An 18,013-nucleotide genomic window follows, 5' to 3' on the forward strand; every position below is an offset into this window, starting at 1 on the left:
AGGCAATATACAAGTTCCTTCCCTCTCTTGTCTGTTCCAAAATGACAACTCATGCCAAAATAGTTTCGATTCTTCTCCTTTAAGTTGGCCTGAATCCCTGACTTTGTGGGACAGCTTCCAGAAGAACAGCTGTTTGGAACTGTTGCAATAGCATCTTCACCTAAAGCAGGCTTTCTGCCTGAATGCTTCTTAAAGAATTACTTGCAGGTGCCACAAGAATCTGTTGGTTTTGCCCAAAGGGCAAGAATAGAGTCCTGCCCCTTGCTCTCTTCTCTGCCCTCCGTATAGAGATTTTTTTGCAGAGTTTGTGAAGGACTGGTTTAAAATCTAACTATAGCAATACGATGCCCCACATCTCTAGATGCTCTTCCTCTCTAGAAATGCCCAGGATCTGACGTCTGGGAGTTCCCCACACTTATGTTTCTGTAGAACTTACCCTCCTTTCCTAAAGCAACTACCACTTGATTACAACAGATTTTAGGCAGAAGAAACATTGACAGTAGACCCAGTATAACACAAACACGTTTTATGTGAATTCAGTTTATAAAACAAAATCTGAAGTCTAACAACCTTTCCAGTCAAAACACAAGAGTGAGTTCAGGATCTCAGGTCAATAAAGTAAATTCTGTGGTCCGCTGTTTGCATTGCTGGGTCAAGGGCAGAGTCAGTAAAAGATTCACCCAACAAATTGGCTAGGATTTCTCAATGTGTGGCTAATGGCCACCAAGTGTTATCTTATAGATAACTTATGAAGGCATGTTTAATTTTTGGACTTCCTGAGATCTACCTCCAAACTTGTGAAAATATGGGCCCTTCATCTTGAAAAGGAATTCCACAGTCTTTTAATTTTTCTTCTTTTAAAAAAAAGTTTTAAAAAATAGAAAGAAAATAAGATGGGAGCAGGTTTAGACATTAACTTTTCCTTCCAAGGACGCCAGAAGGCTTAAGTTGGAGTCATTCAACTGGGAGTCTTTGCGGGTGTTCCCGCGTCTTTGCTTGCCCCCTGCTGGAAGAAGAGGGGAGAGAGCTTAAAATTGTGGATTGAAACAACAGTCAAAAATCAGGGCCATCAAGGAACTGACTTTTATCTCAAGTGTCCACAAAATAAGTTCCCCAACCTAGTCATGTATAAGCAAACATTTCACCGGTGAAGTCAAAGGAACCACATCTTCTGCAGAAATATCACAGCATAAACTAGACTACTATCAAATAAAATACTTTTAATTATAAATCACTAGGGAGGTCACACTAAAAATCGATTTTTTGCCTTGTCAGTAAAAGAGTTGGGCCCTTTGCAAGGAGGCCTCTGGTCAGACCCCAAGAGTTCTAAGTGCTCAATTCAGGAAGCATCAAGTTTTGAGAACCTCTGTCCAATACATTTAAAGCACCTTCATACTGGTATAAAGCTTTTCCTGAGGAGCCCTGGAAACTAAATTTGCAAACACTTTGGTGAGGATTCTCATTTTAGAGAATCATCAGCCACTTATATATCATCTCAGAATTCCTAGATGGAATCCAGAAGAACTAAACTTGGCAACAGACGTAAAAATAAAGAGGAGCAAACCCCAGTTCTGTGAGGGGCCAGTGTTCATAGTTTCATACCCCTCCCTGCTTGCACCAGTCAATGAGCCTGGTTCTCGGCTAACAAAGGGGAAAAAAAGCTCTACTAGTATTCACTGAAGTGGCATTTAGAAATGAGCATCTGCCCCAAACTGGCCAGAGGACATCCCAAGAAGCCTTTCAAACATCAGACTCAAAGGCCTTGATGAGAACATTTTGAGCATCTTCTGCTACTTCGTTGAGAAAACTCCAGAGCATGTAGTAGGTGGTTCCGAAGGAGATCCCCCCAGCAGCCAGGGAACCAAATATGGGCACTGTGCTAGCAAAATACTCTACGGCCATCAATGCCCCACCACCAGCCTTGGTGAGCATCTTCACCACCACATCTTTGGAGATCTCTTTGGCGAATGGGGACTTAATCGCTGTTTTGATCTCTTCCACAGGCTTCTCTACCTTCTCTGATAACTTATTTAGGGACTCCTCATCAAGGCCAAAGTCCTGGCGGTACTTTGAGAGACTCTTAACCAGAATAGCCACATCACAGGCCACAGACAGACCAGGGATGGGCACAGCTGCCACACCGCACGATACAGTAGCCAGCTTCCAAATCTGTTTCTGCAAGGCCTCTTTCTTCTTTTTTAAGATTTCCAGAGAGATGTTGGGCAGGGCTAGGAGGAAGGCGTGTCTCTTGTGGCTTGGAAGCTCTTTCTCCAAGGTCTCCTCTAGCAGCATAAAGTCATACTTGCTCAGCTCCCAGTTGGAAAGGAGGAAGACACAGGGAGAGACCACCTTTTCAGCCTCCAGGCACTCTTGACAGTTCTTGCGGATCTGCTGCAGAATTGCCTCCTCATCGTAGGCTCGTGGCCGCCGCTTTCTGCTGGCCTCCAGGTCCGCATCTACTTTGGAACGTACAAAATAAAAGCGTTTGCCCTGCTTTTGAATCTCTCGAGCCAAGCGGGCATGGTTGGATTTGAAGCGCTCTGAGGCGATAAGAATAAAGAAGTCATAGCGGGAGAAGTTCACCTTTTCCAGGTAAGTGTCGGACTGGAAATCAGGGGTACCAATTCCCGGCAAGTCCCATACCGTCACATTGGGGTGCTTGGGGTGTGGGTAAGGAGTGGGCTCTACCGTGGTCTCTACCACCCCTGTGTCGGCAGCTCCACCATCTTCATCTCCTAGGCCCCGAATGGCATTGACAAAAGAGGACTTGCCAGAACCAGACTCTCCTGTTACTGCAATATCAAGACGGGCATTCTCCAGTGCCTGCAAGTTTTCCAAAATCTTGGACGCCGCGTCTGCCATCCTCCCTCCTTTAAGAGCATCTTTAATCTCTTCAATGTCCTCATCGGTAATGATGTCATATTCTTCTATGAGCTCAGCATTGTTAAGCGAGGCCACTGGGGGCTGAACAGCCATTGGATCAAGTCGAGGCCTAGGAGGAGGGGCAGGGAGAGAGAAAACAAACCCATACCATGAAATATTTAAAAGAAAACAATTTCTCAGTCTGGGAACACTGGCCTGTATCTTACCACTCCACTCAGCATAGTTTGAAGCTTTCCTTTTCCAAAAGTATCAGCGATTTTTAAAATCAAAGAGCTAAACCATATCAAAATTCAGATCAACAAAGAACCAGTATAAGAAAATCCATTTGCATAACATGCATCACTTAACAGATCATCAGGTATGTATCTGACAAAGGGAGCTCTGACACTCAAAAGCTCATACCCTTAGCTGGTCTTTAAGGTGCCGCTGGACCCAAATCTTGCTCAGATCACCTAACATTTACTGATACCTGACATGCAGACCCAAGAAGTATCCACATCCCAAACACAGGTTGTTGCAAGTCCTTTATTAGGATATGGCCCAAAGACAGATCTTGTAATAAGTAATAAATACACAGAGGAGTATAATCCAGTGGCATAAAGTTGTGCATGACCCACATTTAAGATTACTGGCAACTATTCACCCGTATCATTTCCCTTTCTGTAAAACACTTCTAAGAAGCCCTTAAGCCAGAGAAAGAGCCACTTAAGAAGGCTTCAAACTATACTGAGCACAGAGGCAGGATACTGGCCACTGTATTTTATGTCCCTGGGATTATGGGGTGCAGAAGGGGAGCAGACAACATAATAAGGAATCTTTTTCATTTCAGCCAGGATGGTCTAGTCATTAAAAGTGACAGATTAAGTTCTGGGATGCCATGGTTTAGATCCCCATTTGCCATAAAATTTACTCAGTGACTTTGTTCCAGGCACTCTCCGCATAACCTACTTCACAAGGTTGTTGTGAGGGTAAAATGGAAGAGGGGAGAAATAAGTAGAGGAACAGTGTGATGAAAATGTACTAAATAAATTCTAGGTTTGGTATGTTTCCTCAAATCATGTCTCTCCTAGCACCATAAACCAAGGATAAATGGAGCAGATAAAATCTGGCAAGGAACCCATGGAAAAGAGTGGGATGTGGTTTTTAGCTTTCCTAGAGGGAGTGAACTTTGGAAAAGAATGAGGATGATGGAGAAAACTAACTCAGACACACAAAATCCCACCCATTTTTGTAATTATTTATATATCCCATCCTTTATCCAAAGAGCTCGAGCGGGTGTATTTGTTCCATACAACAATCCTGTGAGGTAGATTTAGGCTTAAAAACATGCAACTGATCCCGGGTCACCCAGTGGCCTTCCTCATGGATCTGAAACCAGGTCATATAATTCAATTCAATGGTCATATAATTCAATGTTCCTGCTTCTGCGTCACACTGGCTCTCAACATTTGTCTCCATCTTATTCCTCATTTTAACTCCTAAGCCTGCACTGAAGGAAAACCCACTCTTCAACCCACAGAGTTATTTAGGGCATTAAAGGAGTAAGAATCTGGATTATGCAAAGTCTGGACTCCCAAACTGAACTGGGTATTATTCAATGAAGGCTTTCTTTTTGTTAAATACCCTCCTAAGGGAGAACAGACCCACATTTGTTTGTGAATTCAAGTATGTTAACAACGGAGTCCTCAACCTCCACAAAATGAGGGCCGTTCACCATCCTGGGGGGAAGAAGTTATCATCTCAACAATTCGCCTTGGTTAAAGATGGTGAACGAGTAAATTCCCAATTCCACACAGAAATACACAGAGCGTCTTTCTGCCTTGTTGTTGAGGGGGAACAGCCTTTAAACATTGCTTAAATATATCCCAAATCACTTTTTGGAGCAGCTTCCACTGAGCTTTGAGTCGTCAGGTGGTTCGGCAGCCATCTTGTACTAGGCCTCAAACCAGCCGGCGTCTGCTCCTCTTCTTTGCCCTTTTCAGGGAAAGGGCCCGGCTCCTTACATACATCTTTCTTCATCTTTCTACTTCTGCTCTATTAACTTCCTGTCCCTCCCTCCCCGTGCCCCTAACTGCCAAACTTTAAACCAGGTCAGTAGGCCTAATTTCCACAAAGAATACTAGAAGTTGCAGGTACATAATTATTACAGGTGCCCAACCCCCTTGCAGAACTACCAGTGCAATCCTAAACCGAGTTACTCCGGTCTAAGCTCATTGATTTAAGTGGAGTATCTCTGGACTGGAGTAACTCTTCTTAGGATTGCACTGTACAACTCCTAAGGATCCACTGGTGCTTTATAGAAGTCTGGTACGTTAAAGCAAACAGTTTGGGAATCAAAAATGTGCTACAACTGCAGGGGGGGGTGGGAAGGCTAACTGGGGGGAAAGGCCTCTAAAACAGCTGGGAAATACAGCCTACTGGCTCAGAAATATTTTATAGATACCAAACATAGGGGGGAAATAGAATAAAATAGAATAAATATAAAACAATAAAATAGAATAAAATAAACTATAAACGTATTCAGCAGGGCTGAATGCTTTAAAATGTATTAATGGCTGAGAGCTGAAAATTAAAGGTGCTGTCTTTAAAATGTAAAATCTGTTCTAATTCTGACCTATTGAAATAAGACATGAAATGAAGTATTGCAAACAGCCTGTCCTGATAACTGGAGGTGGGGTGGGGGGTGTAGTAATTTACAATAATAATAAACATTATTTTCTTCAACCTTCCAAAACGTTATTGATGTTTTGGTAACAAGTACATTAATTCCAACTGGTAAATTAACTGATTCACTGGTTAAAAGGCAAAGGATTAAACTTTTTAAAAAAATCAGTGCATAAGTCTTACGCACAGAGGTGAGAAGCAACTTTTACTAGAATTCTCTCTTGTACTCAAATACGGAAAAGTGGAGGAACTCTGTTTTGCTTTGCATTTGGTTGGGGACAGAGGAATTTTCATTCATGCCAATGCTACTGAACACACCGTCAGTCTGTTATCCCATAACTATTCTAAGTGGGACAGTAATGCCAGCTACAGTCACATTTCCAGTACGATTTGAGTCCAGTTGTACATTAGAGGCCAACTAGATTTCCAGGGTATGAACTTTTGAGAGTCAAAGCTCCCTTCATCAGATACAAGGCATGAAAAAAGGTAGGAGACTTCATAATCCAAGAAGAAAGTAAGAGAAGTATCACAAATTAGAGTCTCAGGAGGCTTGCCTATAATACATGTTGTAGTAATCCAGTCTTTTGCATTTAGTAAGAAAGTTCTACCTAGTTTCAGGTCTGCAGTCAAAAAGTAAGATCTGGGTCCAGTAGCAACTTAAAGACCAACTAGATTTCCAAGGCAGGAGTTTTCGAGAGTCAAAGCCCCCTTCACCAGATACATAGAGCAGAAAAAGGAGTCTTTATCATCCAGGTAGAGGGCGGGAAGAATATTGTAAATCAGAGTAGCTAGCTACTCCAGGAAGCTAGCTATAATACAAGTTGTAATTAGCTTGAAAGAGCACAGGTGCAAAGCACAGAAAATCAGCATCTGTACTGCAAGAAAAATAATATATCGCAGTTCAATTCTAGAGGGGTCCATTGTTCCAGTCTTAACCAGTTACATCCTTCTTAGCCCATTGATTTCAATGGATTTAGAAGGGTGTAAATCTGTTTAGGATTTCACAGTTAATAGGGATTCATGTAAGCTTTAAGGAGTCTTTTGCCTTGAACTTTACTTGAAAATGAAACTCCACTGAGCAAAGTGAGACGTAACTGCTAGCAAACATGCATGAAATCTACGCTCCCCCCCCTCCAAACACACAAGTCCTGCGAAATTCCTCTCAACCACCCACGGCTGTCCTGAGACTCCCTTGCACATCCCCCGGCCGACACATTTATCAGCGGGATCAGGGCTCTAAAAGCCATTTTAAAAATATTTTGGGAGGGGGGGGCGGGGTGCCGGCTCTGTGTGCACAGCTGCACAAACGAAGTTTCCCCTGATTTCTTGCGAAGTGTTTGCAACCCCCTTTTCCCCTCTGCCGGTCTGATCCTTCGCTGGACGCGACTCCGACACCCTCTCCCCTTTACCTTGCTGTTGCAATCCAAGCAACTGACCCGCGAGGAGCAATTTCAGACGACGGCAACGGTGAAAAGGGGATAGCCTGGGGAGAGTTGCTGGGAGATGCTAGGACGCCCAGCCGGTCCAGAGCTTTGCACTTCCTGCTTTCAGGCAAAGAAAAGGGCTCTTTCTGCTCGGGAGCGCGCACGAGTTCACGCGTCCTTGCTTGCCCCCTGCTGGAAGGCAAGCGTTAAAAGCCACGCGTAAAAAACGCACGGGTTCGATGCGCGCGAGGAAAAGCCGTTTTAACGCATCTGGAGACTAGACAAGAACCGGCCGTGCCAACCTCCAGTTAGGGGCTGGAGATCTCTCAGAAGTGCTACAGAAACCAGTTCCCCTGGTGGAAATGGCAGCTTTAGAGGGTGGACTCCGTGATTATACCCTGCTGAGGTCCCTCCCCAAACCCAGCCCTCCCTAGGCTCCACCCCCAAATCTCCAGGAATTTCCCAGCCTGGACCTGACAACCCTACGAGAGCAAAGTAAGGGCTGCAAAAGAAATCGTTCCGTTCGCAACAACGAGGGAAGGAAAAGGGAAATTCCGCTGCAGGCTTAGCCCTGCAGGTGGATGCGCGTCAAAGTCGGTCTGCCGGATTTCCCCTGGGTCACGAAGCAGAAAGTGAAAGTTAAAAAATAAGAGGGATTTCTTGTAATTGCTCGGGAAATGAGAGAAGATGGCAGCAAGAGCGGGTCTGAATCTGTAAGTCCCAAACGCGACAGAAAGAAATGCTTGATTTGTTTTTTTAAAAAATGGGATTCCAAAATTGTAGAATGAAAATTATTGGCCACCCTGAGCGATCGTGACCCCCGCCCCAACGTAGTTCGTAGCATCCGTGCAAATATAGCAGCGGCTTTCGTACCCCCTATTGTAACATTGAAAGAAGAATTGTCCGGGAGATCTGGGAGATGGAGGCTGGGGGTGGTGGATTTGGGGAGGGGAGGGACCTCAGCAGGGTGTAATGCATAGAGTCTCTCCCCCCCCACGCTGCAATTTCCTTCTGGAGGACTGATTTCTGTCGTCTGGAGATCAGTTGTAATTCCGGGAGATCTCCAAGCTCCAGCTTCCACCTGGAGGTTGGCAACCTCAATTGAAAGGGTACCTGGAAACCTGGGCAGCACCTGCTTCCTCCCAGGACTGGGTACAGCATTGCACAAGGTGCTTAAGGTTGGCAGGCCTGGGTTGGGAAATCCCTGGTGATTTGGGGGTGGAGCTAAAGGAGGTCATGTTTTGGGGAGGGGACGGGCCTCTTTGGAGTATAATACCATGAAGACACCCCCACCCGCCAGAGCTGCCATTTCCTCCAAGGGAACTGATCGCTGTAGTCTGGAGAATAGTTGTAATTCTGGGAAATTGCCAGGACCTGTCTGGAGGTTGGCATGGCAGCCTGGGTGGGCTCAGGAAAGCTGCTGCGTCCTTGACCGTTATCAGTGTTGGGTATAGGCATGTAGTTCTTATGGCTGGTTTTCAGCTGCAACGGGTTGTTTGGATTGCTATCCTTTGAAGGAACTATTAGAGAATATGCTGTTCATATTTTAATTTTTAAAAAGCTTTTCTTGTGCTGTTCTGCATACAGGTACTCCGTATCTGTTTTAAATGATCTGCGATACATGGAATTAGGTTCACTAGGCCTATGAAGACCTGACGCTACCTTGTTGAGTCAGCCCATCAAGTTCAACATTTTCTATTCCAACTGGCAGGCAGAGAACGGGATTTCCTGTCACCTGCTATTCCAGGCTCAAGAGGAGTCTGGACACCATTTGGGAATGGAACAATGAGATAGCAGCGGGTAATTGGACAAAAACGAAGGGGAAGCTTCATGGAGAGGCACTGTTGCCTCAACTCAGTCTGCTCCAGCTCGGATCCTGACATCATAAAACCTAAGAGCCAGTTTGGTGTAGTGGTTAAGAGTGGAGATGGGCACGAACAGCAGTACAAACTAAAAAAAAGCCACGAACATCCCAATCTGCTGTTTGTGATCAAGCTGTTCGCGAGGCCCCATTCTAAACTAACAGGTGGCAGCCTCCTCTGTTGCTGTCAGTTGCTGTTCCTTAAGCCAGACAGTCTGGCACCAGCAATCAATTCCCTTGGCAACCGAAAGCAGGGACTGCCTGAACTCTGACTGAACTCCTGCTGTTGCCCTGGAAACCCCGATCTAAGCCCAATTTAGCTTGATAGGCAGGTCTTCCTTTCAAGTGTGGAGCTCCAAATTTGTTACAAGGAAGCAAAGAGCAGGGGGGAGGGGGGCTCCCAGCTCTGCTTTTGCAGACAGTGAGGGAGAGACAGTTGCTGTTGGCATTTTGAGAGAGAGACAGGGAGAGTGCGTTGGAGCTTGAATTTTTTTGTGTGTGGCGGGATAGGGATCTACCTCTTAAAGTTCTAGGGCTGCTGCCAGGCTCTGGGCCAAGCTATTATTTATTACTGGTACCTTTCCTGCTGCGTGCTCAGGTAGGGTTTCTGGGAGTGGTGCAGTAAGGATCTTGATGGCTGGAGGAGAGCCTGCTGGCCCCCACAAACAACGAACATGTTCGTGAACAGGTCATGGTTGTCAATGTTTGTTGTTCATGGATGGCAATGAACACCATGTTCATTTTTTTTACCTGTTAGTGCCCATGTCTAGTTAAGAGTGGTGGGACTCTAATCTGGAGAACTGAGTTTGATTCCCCACTCCTCCGCTTGAAGCCAGCTGGGTGACCTTGGGTTAGTCACAGTTCTCTGGAGCTCTCTCAATCCCACCCACCTCACAGAGTGTTTGTTGTGGGGATAATAATGGCATACTTTGCAAACCGCTCTGAGTGGACGGTATATAAATTGAATGTTATTATTATTATAGTGTTGAACACATGAAGATGCCTTATACGGAATCAAACCCTTGGTCCATCAAGGTCAATATTGTCTACTTAAACTGGCAGTTGCTCTTCAGGGTCTCCGGCACGCCCATCACCTGAACTTTTTATCTGAAGATACTGGGGATCGAACCTGAGACCTTCCGTGTGCCAAGCAGATGCTCTGCCACCAAGCCATGGGCCCAGGCCCACCCCCATATGATGTGTGTGAGGTGACATGGCAAAGACAAGCGAAAAAGGAAAGGTGCTTCTCCAAATATTCAGGTTCTGATCTATTAGCTCTTCCATGCTAGAGAAAAGGAAATGGTTTCACTTCAGGCAGCAGATGATTAACTTACAACATTCCCCACCTCAGGATGTTTTGCTTACAGCTTTAGCTTTCCAAGGGTAAGAAGAAGCAACTTTTGAAAAATGGAAGTATGGAATGTTGTCTTTGGACTATTGCCTCCCAAAGCTGCTGTTATTAAATTCTTTCTCCCCCCTCTTTTTTTTTTTCAGGAATATGTCCGAACTCGCGAGAAACGGCATCCAGTGGGCTCTCAGTGGACTCTTTCAATCCTTGATAGTCCAAGTCAAGAGAATCTTGATATTTTCCACCACAGTGATTATGAGTTCTGTTCTCCTGTCTGCCTTATGGCTTGCTGTGCAGAAAGCAGATTATTCTCTTTCGAAAGGTGAACATGAGGTCACGCTGTCAAACACGCAGAAATGGGCCCCGCACAGTGTCATCCGAATCCTAAGGGATTTTCTGCAGTATGCGGCTATCGTGTTGTCATCCTATGAACCACTGTCCCTTCGGAACCTCTTGAGGCACCGCGATCAGCTGAACGGGGTGAACTATATGCTCCAAGCTTGTTTCAATGAAGCCATTGACGGCTTTAATCAGGAGCCCCTCTTGGTGCAAGAGAATTCCAAAATGGTCATCCATTGTGATGGACAAACCGTACAGTTCCTCTCTGGCACTGGGGACTGTGAGATTTCAGTGTATGTCTTACGTAACAGTATCCAATATGATGTCCGGGAACGGACTGCTGAGATGTACCTCGCTAGGCTGTCCAGTCGGCAAGAGCCGCTGAGTATTCGTGATCTCTTGAGGGTCAAAAGCAACTTACAGTCTTGGGGGGTGCTCTCAGAAGAACTGCAGGGTTGCCTGGAGTTTGCAGTGCAAGAATACTCCGAGGAACCTTTGTGTGTCCAAGACAATGCCAACATGGTTGTAGACTGTGGTGGGCAAGTGCTGAAGTTTGCTTCTGGGCGTCAGGACAACGCCATCAGTATCTACGATGTACGAGATGGCACCATCCACTACCAGGTCAGGATCTCAAGTCTGTGGGCCAGCACCGTGCGGTTCTTCAAGGGGAACAAGGATCACACGTACACACGTAGGATGAAGCGGTCGCTGTTAGACTGAGCTAACAATTGACTCCTCTGTAACATCAAATATATCAATATGGTATAGCCCTTCCTGGCCAACATCAGTTCAGATGGCATGTGGCTGTCGGTGCCATTTTTAATGTTTTTTTAAAAAATCCCCAAATCTTCTTGCATGTGGAAAAACAATATATCAAAGAGAAGACTAAGCTTTCAACTAATAAAACAGAATAAGCATTTTTAAAGTAGCAATAAAACATTTTGCCTAGCTTTCCACAGGTGGGGAGACATTTTGGATTTTTTTTATTTATAATGGGGAGCGTTTAGACTTATCTCCCACCTGCCGTTTTGAAGTGGTTAAATCCAGGAAGGACTGAACCTATTTCTGCCACTGCTCAGGAATCTCCTGAGAACATCTAGACCCACCAACTGAGAAGGTGCCATCCCAGCATCCTACTAGAATGAACTAACAGGGATCGCCATTCCTACTTTTATTTGAAGAAGGGAACTTTGACTCTCGAGAGCTTATACTCTGAAAATCTTGTTGGCCTCTAAGGTGCTGCTGGACACAAATCTCGCTGTTCTACTGCAAACCCAGTAGCAGCAGCCGACCAGCATGGCTACCCTTATGAAACGGTTTCTGCATAGCTGAATTGGTAGCACTTCCTTGGGAAATATATTGGGAGTCACCCTACTGTGGCCCAGCTGCAGTGGTTTGTTGTTTATTTTATAGTTATGCTAGTTTTTGGACCAGACGCGTCCGCAAAGAGGCTCACGGTGGAGAGAAACATGGAACGATAAATTAAAACAATAAAACACGGTGGACCGTCTTGCTAACAAAAAGAAAACAGTCTCACAAGTTAAACTTGGATCTCTCTGTGCAGTTGACCCCATGAGAATGACTGTCTTGACCTGGTTTCTACAAGCCGGCAAGAGCATTGTTTAGGACACTGCCAGAAATAATCCGGAGAAAGAAGTGTTCTTTCCTGTGGGACATACCTGTGGTGAGCAACTGGCCCTGCGCTATGTGCTTCTGTGTGTAAGCCACTGACCTGTGCAGTGCTCCTCACCCAGGCTTCTAAAGGTGGCTTTCTGGGTAACAACCTCCATAGAGCACTGAAGTTTAAACAAGCTTTGCAGTGGCTGTTACCACATAGTTCAGTATGCATCATGTGGCTTACCACGCAGATGAGACTATGTTTTTTCACCCCAACCACCACTAACTTCTCATTCTGGACATTTGCAGAAGTATGAAAAATTTGTGCCTGAGTTACTAAAAGGCCAGACAGAGTGATTTTAAATATGCCGTCCATTCATAACATGTAAACCAGCACAAAGAGAGGCAGCCGTTCGGGACCAGCAGCTATCCTGGACCATAAAAGAGCTCCTTAGATTTTAAGATCTGAATATTTCTTCCTCAGTTTCTACTAAGGGTCTAGAGATACATATGGTTCACCCATGGTATACACGGAGGAGCCCTGTGGCACAGAGTGGTAAGCTGCAGTACTGCAGCCCAAGCTCTGCTCACAACCTGAGTTCGATCCTGGCGGAAGCCGCGTCCAAGTAGCCAGCTCAAGGTTGACTCAGCCTTCCATCCTTCCAAGGTCGGTAAAATGAGTACCCAGTTTCCTGGGAGTAAAGTGTAGATGACTGGGGAAGGCAATGGCAAACCACCCCGTAAAAAAGTCTGCCAAGAAAATGTTGCGATGCGATGTCCCCCCCCATGGGCCAGTAATGACTTGGTGCTTGCACAGGGGACTACTTTTACCTACAGTATACACATTCCCCTCTTTCTACTAGATTTACACTCATTTTCTCGGAGTACATTCTATTGAACATGCTGGCACTGCTGCCTTCTTGACTAAGTGTGCATAAGTTGGCAACGATTTACATCGCTTTACACATCACTTTACACTGACATGGAATTTCATTTGCACAAAAGGGAGTTTTAAAAAACCCGTATCTTCGATGGCTCCTATCTGTCCAGATGGTGCAGTAATGGAGCACTGGGAATAGGTAGGAGCGGGGGAGGAGTGGATAAAGAAACTAGAGAACTGTAATAATAATTCTTAACAACAAAAATTCTCTTTGACAACGGAGATTTTCTCTTTGCTCTATGAATGAATAGACCATGCTGTGGTTGGTGAAGAATCTTCTTTGCAGTCTAGTTTATATCACATCACCTCTCCCTAGTCCTATGCAAATGTTGAAAATTGTACATTTGTGAAATGGTACAGCAAAGAATTGCTCCGTGTGAGGCTGCCCTCGGAAACAATTCAGTTAATACCCGGGATCCGGAACTCAGCAGTCACAGCGATTTCTGCTGTGAGCAGAAGGGAACAGAAAATTACATTCTCCACATACCTTCTCTATTTGTAAAATCTTAATGTGAAACCTTTGTTTGTTTGTTAATTTTTTATTAGGTTTTTTCACTTAGATAAACAGTTGAAAAGAAACAAGAAAGGCAAGACAATAAGGGAAGAAGAGAAAAGGCTAAGAAAGAGAAAAAAGCAAACAAAGGGGGGGAAAGGGTAATCATACCTATTATGGTCCACTTACAACACTGTTCAGTACAGTTTTAAACAACACAATTAAATCCTTTTACATTCTTGGCAAGTTCAAGTCTTTATGCTTATTTGTAACTATAAAATGATATCCAAGGTCCGGCAAATTCGTCTCCCATTTTCCCTTTTAATATCATTGTCAGTTTGTCCATTTCCACTGTTTCCATCATCTTTCCCACAAGTTCTTCTTGGCTTGGTGTTGTTTGCCGTTTCCAATAAAATGCTAATAAAATTCTGGCTGCTGTCACTGCATGTATTACAAAGTGTTTTTGATCCTTATTAAATTCCTCTGGAATGTAGTTCAGTAGAAACAGTTCTGGCTTAAAAGGTATTGGTATCTGTAAGATTGTATGGAGTAGTGTGTGTGTCCTTATCCAAAATCTAAGTATAACTTTACAGGTCCACCACATGTGGTAAAAAGTTCCTGTACATTCTTTACATTTCCAACATCTATCTGGTGTGGTCTTACACATTTTAGCCAATCTATCCGGAGTTAAGTACCATCTGTAAAACATTTTATACAAATTCTCTTTAAAATTAATAGATTTAGTAATTTTCATGTTTAACCTTCCATATTTTATTCCATTGTTCGACATCAATTTCCTGTCCCAAATTTTGTGACCATTTGCCCTTACAATTTTCGCCATTTTCCTTCTTCATTTGCATTAAAAATACATCTTTTAAATCAATTTTTCATCAGTGTCACATAGCAGTTTTTCAAATTTAGTTCGTTCTGTGTAGAACCCTGCCAACTTTTTGTCTTTATGGTATCTAGACTCAAATTTCTGTCCTTGACCACCAAACCAAATTAATATTTTGTTTTGATAGCTCTTTTGTTTTTAAAACCCCCTTCTTTGTTTGTTTGTTTATGCCATTTAAATTAGCTTGAGGGGGGCGCTGCCCGTTTTTTTAAGGATCCGGAGAGGAAGTCCTCCCTTGTCATAGTTGTCCTCCTCACTTCAGTCAACAGATATGTTAAGCTGCTTGTGATAAATAAATTATGTAGGCCCCAGAAACCTAATTATAGTGTTCCATGTTTGGGCCATTGGCGGAGTCTATCGTTAGGCATAGGAAGTGTGATTATAGGTGGTTGAGAGCTCGTTCTGCTGGCTGGTGTATGTGCAGGAATGAAAATAATAAAAGCATATACCTGTTTTATATTTAGAAAAGAAATGAGAGTTCTTTATTGCAGGAACTCCATACTTGTCAAGGTAAATAAACAAAGAGATGAGGCAGCTAGCAGTGACTGATCTGTGTCATCAGTAGTTACAGAGTGATGACAGCTATCGTGATACCAGCCAGGTGATGTACTTCTCTGTATATGTCAAGGTCATTTGGGCTGGCACAGTGAGTCAGCACTGTGTTGTGATAGGCTAATAAGCAATATATAAGAATGCAGAGTCTTTTACTGTAAAGAGCTCCAGCTCTGCGGGTTGCTGGTGAAGCACTTTGTCAGTCAACGTAACAAGTCTGTAAATGTATCCACCTGTAAATTGTATAATATACCATTTGTACTAAAGCTTGGTGTGTCTTCTCTTGAACCTGCCACTGAGGCCAGTGTACCGTAAGCAGACCGCGACAGGAAAGGAGGAGAGACAGATCCTAACTACCTGTCTAGTCTAAGGATGTACATGGATGCTAGGACAAGGCCTGCATCCATGCTGCCAAGATGGAGGGAGGAGAAGGAGAGAGGTGTTGCCTGGAAAAAAACTCAGGAAGAGAAGGAGTGAGAGGGAGGAAGTCAGGAGGAGGAAATCCTGAGAATAGCAATCTGCATACTAAAGGACAGTCAGAGCAGTAAACAGTAGTAAACAGACAACAGAGTGCCCTGACCCCTCTATCTTTCTAACTCTTTGGTTTGTCCCCCTCTGAAACCTGAGGATAGAGACAGGGCTGGATCCTCCTCTTCCAACAGAAGGAAGCAGTAAGAACTTGCACCTTGTTGTTATTGAAATGGTGATCCATATGTCATTTAAAAAAGTATTTTATTTGCATTATCGCTTGAAAAGCAATTAGTTATCCTACAATCAGGAAAAAGAAATAGAAGTCTGCTCCAAGTATTATTATGAACACTGAGAAATAGAAGACATTCATGGCTTTTAAAGTATATTTTCTCAAATGATCCCCCCAAATGTATAAGGAATGTTTTACCGTCGTGCCTGTCTCACTATTCTTTCTAAAGCAGCAATTCTTAATAAGAATCAGATTGCTACAGCCCATTCCTTCTTTCCTCATTGCATCACACACTATGGGTATATTCTGGGTTGGGGGAATTCCACAGACAGGAGGCAGCAAAGAAGAACGGGGAAAATATTGGGGAAGAACAAGAGACCTTGGGGAAGCTGAGAATAGCAGAGTGTACCCAAACTTGCAGCACCATGGAAAATTATACAGAGATCATCTAGCGGGTTTTTCTTACCCGTAGAATAAAAAGAGAGCAAGGATCCCATTCAACAACCAAAATGGATATGTTGGGGGATCATAGGATCTGTCTGTTCAAAAACTATCCCCCGCTCCTACCTGCCTCCCCCTCACCTGGCTGGTGTGGTGTGGGAACGGCTACCCTGGTGCACTTCCGGGGTGGCACAATGATGTCACTTCCCAGAAATGATGTCATCATGCCATCCCAAGAGCACTCCCGTACTTTACAGTGGGGTGATTTGGGCCCCAAACGGGCTGAATTGGGCCCGTTTGGGGCCCCAATTGGCCCTCTGTAAAGCACATGCTCCTGAACCTGTGCAATGACGTTGCTCGGAAGTGACGTCACTCATGTAGGCATGGGAGTGTGCATCCAAGGGACAAAGAGAAGGTGAGCGCCTGGTCCCCTCTCCTGCCAGGAGGTTAAGGGGACCTGGCAACACTAGGTGTGGGGCACGTCCTCTTGGACTGAAAGATTAATCGAACCGTCTTATGGGGAAAGCAGGTTTCAAGGAGGGATTTTCAAGAACAGACCATGGCCATTTTTGGAGGTGGGAATTCCATACAATAAAGACAGCAAAGGAAGAAGTAGAAAGTTCTGCTGAAGAACAAGAGACCTCAGGGCAGGTGAAAGCCGTAGGGTATACACCAGTTTGGGGATCATGTGGGTTTGTTTGGGGATCATTTATTGGGAAATTCCCTCTCATAGGGTTGCTGGGCATGGTTTGGTGAGCAGCAGGAGATGGGGAGGCAGGAACTTCCTGGAGAGCATGCAATCGTCGTCCCTATACAATGATGTCACTTCCGGCGCAACCCAGAAACGACACCATTGTGCCGGGGCCGATTTTTTAGCACTCCGCAAAAATGTTTTTGGCCAAGTGCTAAAGAATTGGTCCCAGCGCAACACTGTCATTTCTAGATCATGCTGGAAATGATGTCATCACTCAAGGACAATGCTCATGTGCACCCCTTTTACGGCCTGCTTCCGCCAGCTGGCATTTTTGCTATGTTTTGTGCTGTTTCTGAAAGCGCGAGACCTTAAAGAATCAGCTCTGGAGAGATGCCATTGCTTCCCAGTCACTTAGGGCACCCATTTCCCCCCAGCTTGCCTTCTTCTGTAGGAGCTCATGCCTCCTCTTCTCAGCGCAATCAGCGGGCGCCGGGCAGAGACATGAATTGCCAGGACTTTGCCCACCTCCAGAAGGCAGCTGGCAAGCCTATCTGTGTATCTCTTCTAGGCTGTTAGAAACTGTTCGGACCCTGAAAAGCAAGGGAAAGGCTGGGTGATTGTGATTTTTTTTCACTTGTAGACACTGTGACAAATACATAAATAGAGAAAAAAGTATCTTTTGTTTGATACTGACCATGCTATCTCTGTGCAACGGCTGCCAAGAAAATCTGGGCTAAAGTTCTGCTTGCTTCATGTGACATTACTGTTAGTGATCTTACAGGGCTTGGCAATTTTGACTCCATTACTTTAGTTTTTATTGGTATTTTTATCATTGTTTGCATTTCCTGTGTTACATTTTAGCTTAAAATTGTAACAACCTTTGGCCTTTGCAATAACTCTGCTACTAAATAAATAAATAAATATCACATTTCATCTTATTTGCCGATCTAGGTTGGGGGCTGGCACTGAACAGAGATCTTGGATCACAGCAAGCCTCGGTCACAAATCTTTGCGGGGGAGAAAATTTATGAGGATCCTTTGAGCTAGCAAAGACTTACCTCTTTCATTTTGAGCACCAGCCACACCCAGAAGAACCGAGAGAAAGCACAAGATACGTGGGGATAGCATGGCTACACGGTTTTCAACAGCCAATGTCGTAATC

The 18,013-nt window shown here is 44.5% G+C and overlaps 2 protein-coding genes across 4 annotated transcripts; one reads left to right on the forward strand and one right to left on the reverse strand.

Annotated features, from left to right (window-relative positions):
* Window positions 1-521: 521 nt before the first annotated feature.
* On the reverse strand, window positions 522-7,318 carry IRGC (immunity related GTPase cinema). Of its 2 annotated transcripts, XM_054999101.1 has the most exons (3): window positions 6,957-7,318; window positions 2,014-2,992; window positions 522-1,006 (listed from the first exon to the last, which is right to left on the reverse strand). In XM_054999101.1, the coding sequence occupies exons 2-3, from the start codon at window positions 2,974-2,976 to the stop codon at window positions 959-961; spliced, it is 1,011 nt and encodes a 336-aa protein (XP_054855076.1). In that variant the 5' UTR covers window positions 2,977-2,992; window positions 6,957-7,318; the 3' UTR covers window positions 522-958. The 2 variants fall into 2 exon arrangements, with proteins under 2 accessions (XP_054855076.1, XP_054855075.1); XM_054999100.1 differs by having other exon boundaries at window positions 522-2,992.
* Window positions 7,319-7,479: 161 nt separating this feature from the next.
* On the forward strand, window positions 7,480-14,062 carry LOC129343098 (uncharacterized). Of its 2 annotated transcripts, none has more exons than XM_054999105.1 (2): window positions 7,480-7,684; window positions 10,327-14,062. In XM_054999105.1, the coding sequence occupies exons 1-2, from the start codon at window positions 7,659-7,661 to the stop codon at window positions 11,237-11,239; spliced, it is 939 nt and encodes a 312-aa protein (XP_054855080.1). In that variant the 5' UTR covers window positions 7,480-7,658; the 3' UTR covers window positions 11,240-14,062. The 2 variants fall into 2 exon arrangements, with proteins under 2 accessions (XP_054855080.1, XP_054855079.1); XM_054999104.1 differs by lacking the exon at window positions 7,480-7,684 and adding an exon at window positions 10,142-10,215.
* Window positions 14,063-18,013: the final 3,951 nt, after the last annotated feature.

The sequence above is a fragment of the Eublepharis macularius genome, chromosome 15 (assembly GCF_028583425.1).
Source record: "Eublepharis macularius isolate TG4126 chromosome 15, MPM_Emac_v1.0, whole genome shotgun sequence".
NCBI lineage: Eukaryota > Metazoa > Chordata > Lepidosauria > Squamata > Eublepharidae > Eublepharis > Eublepharis macularius.

Coding starts and splice junctions, on each gene's coding strand:
- LOC129343098 (XM_054999104.1), top strand. CDS start 10,154: ATGATTAACTTACAACATTCCCCACCTCAGGATGTTTTGCTTACAGCT. Junction 10,216..10,326: donor ACAGCTTTAGCTTTCCAAGG/GTAAGAAGAAGC, acceptor TTTTTTTTTCAG/GAATATGTCCGAACTCGCGA.
- IRGC (XM_054999100.1), bottom strand. CDS start 2,976: ATGGCTGTTCAGCCCCCAGTGGCCTCGCTTAACAATGCTGAGCTCATA.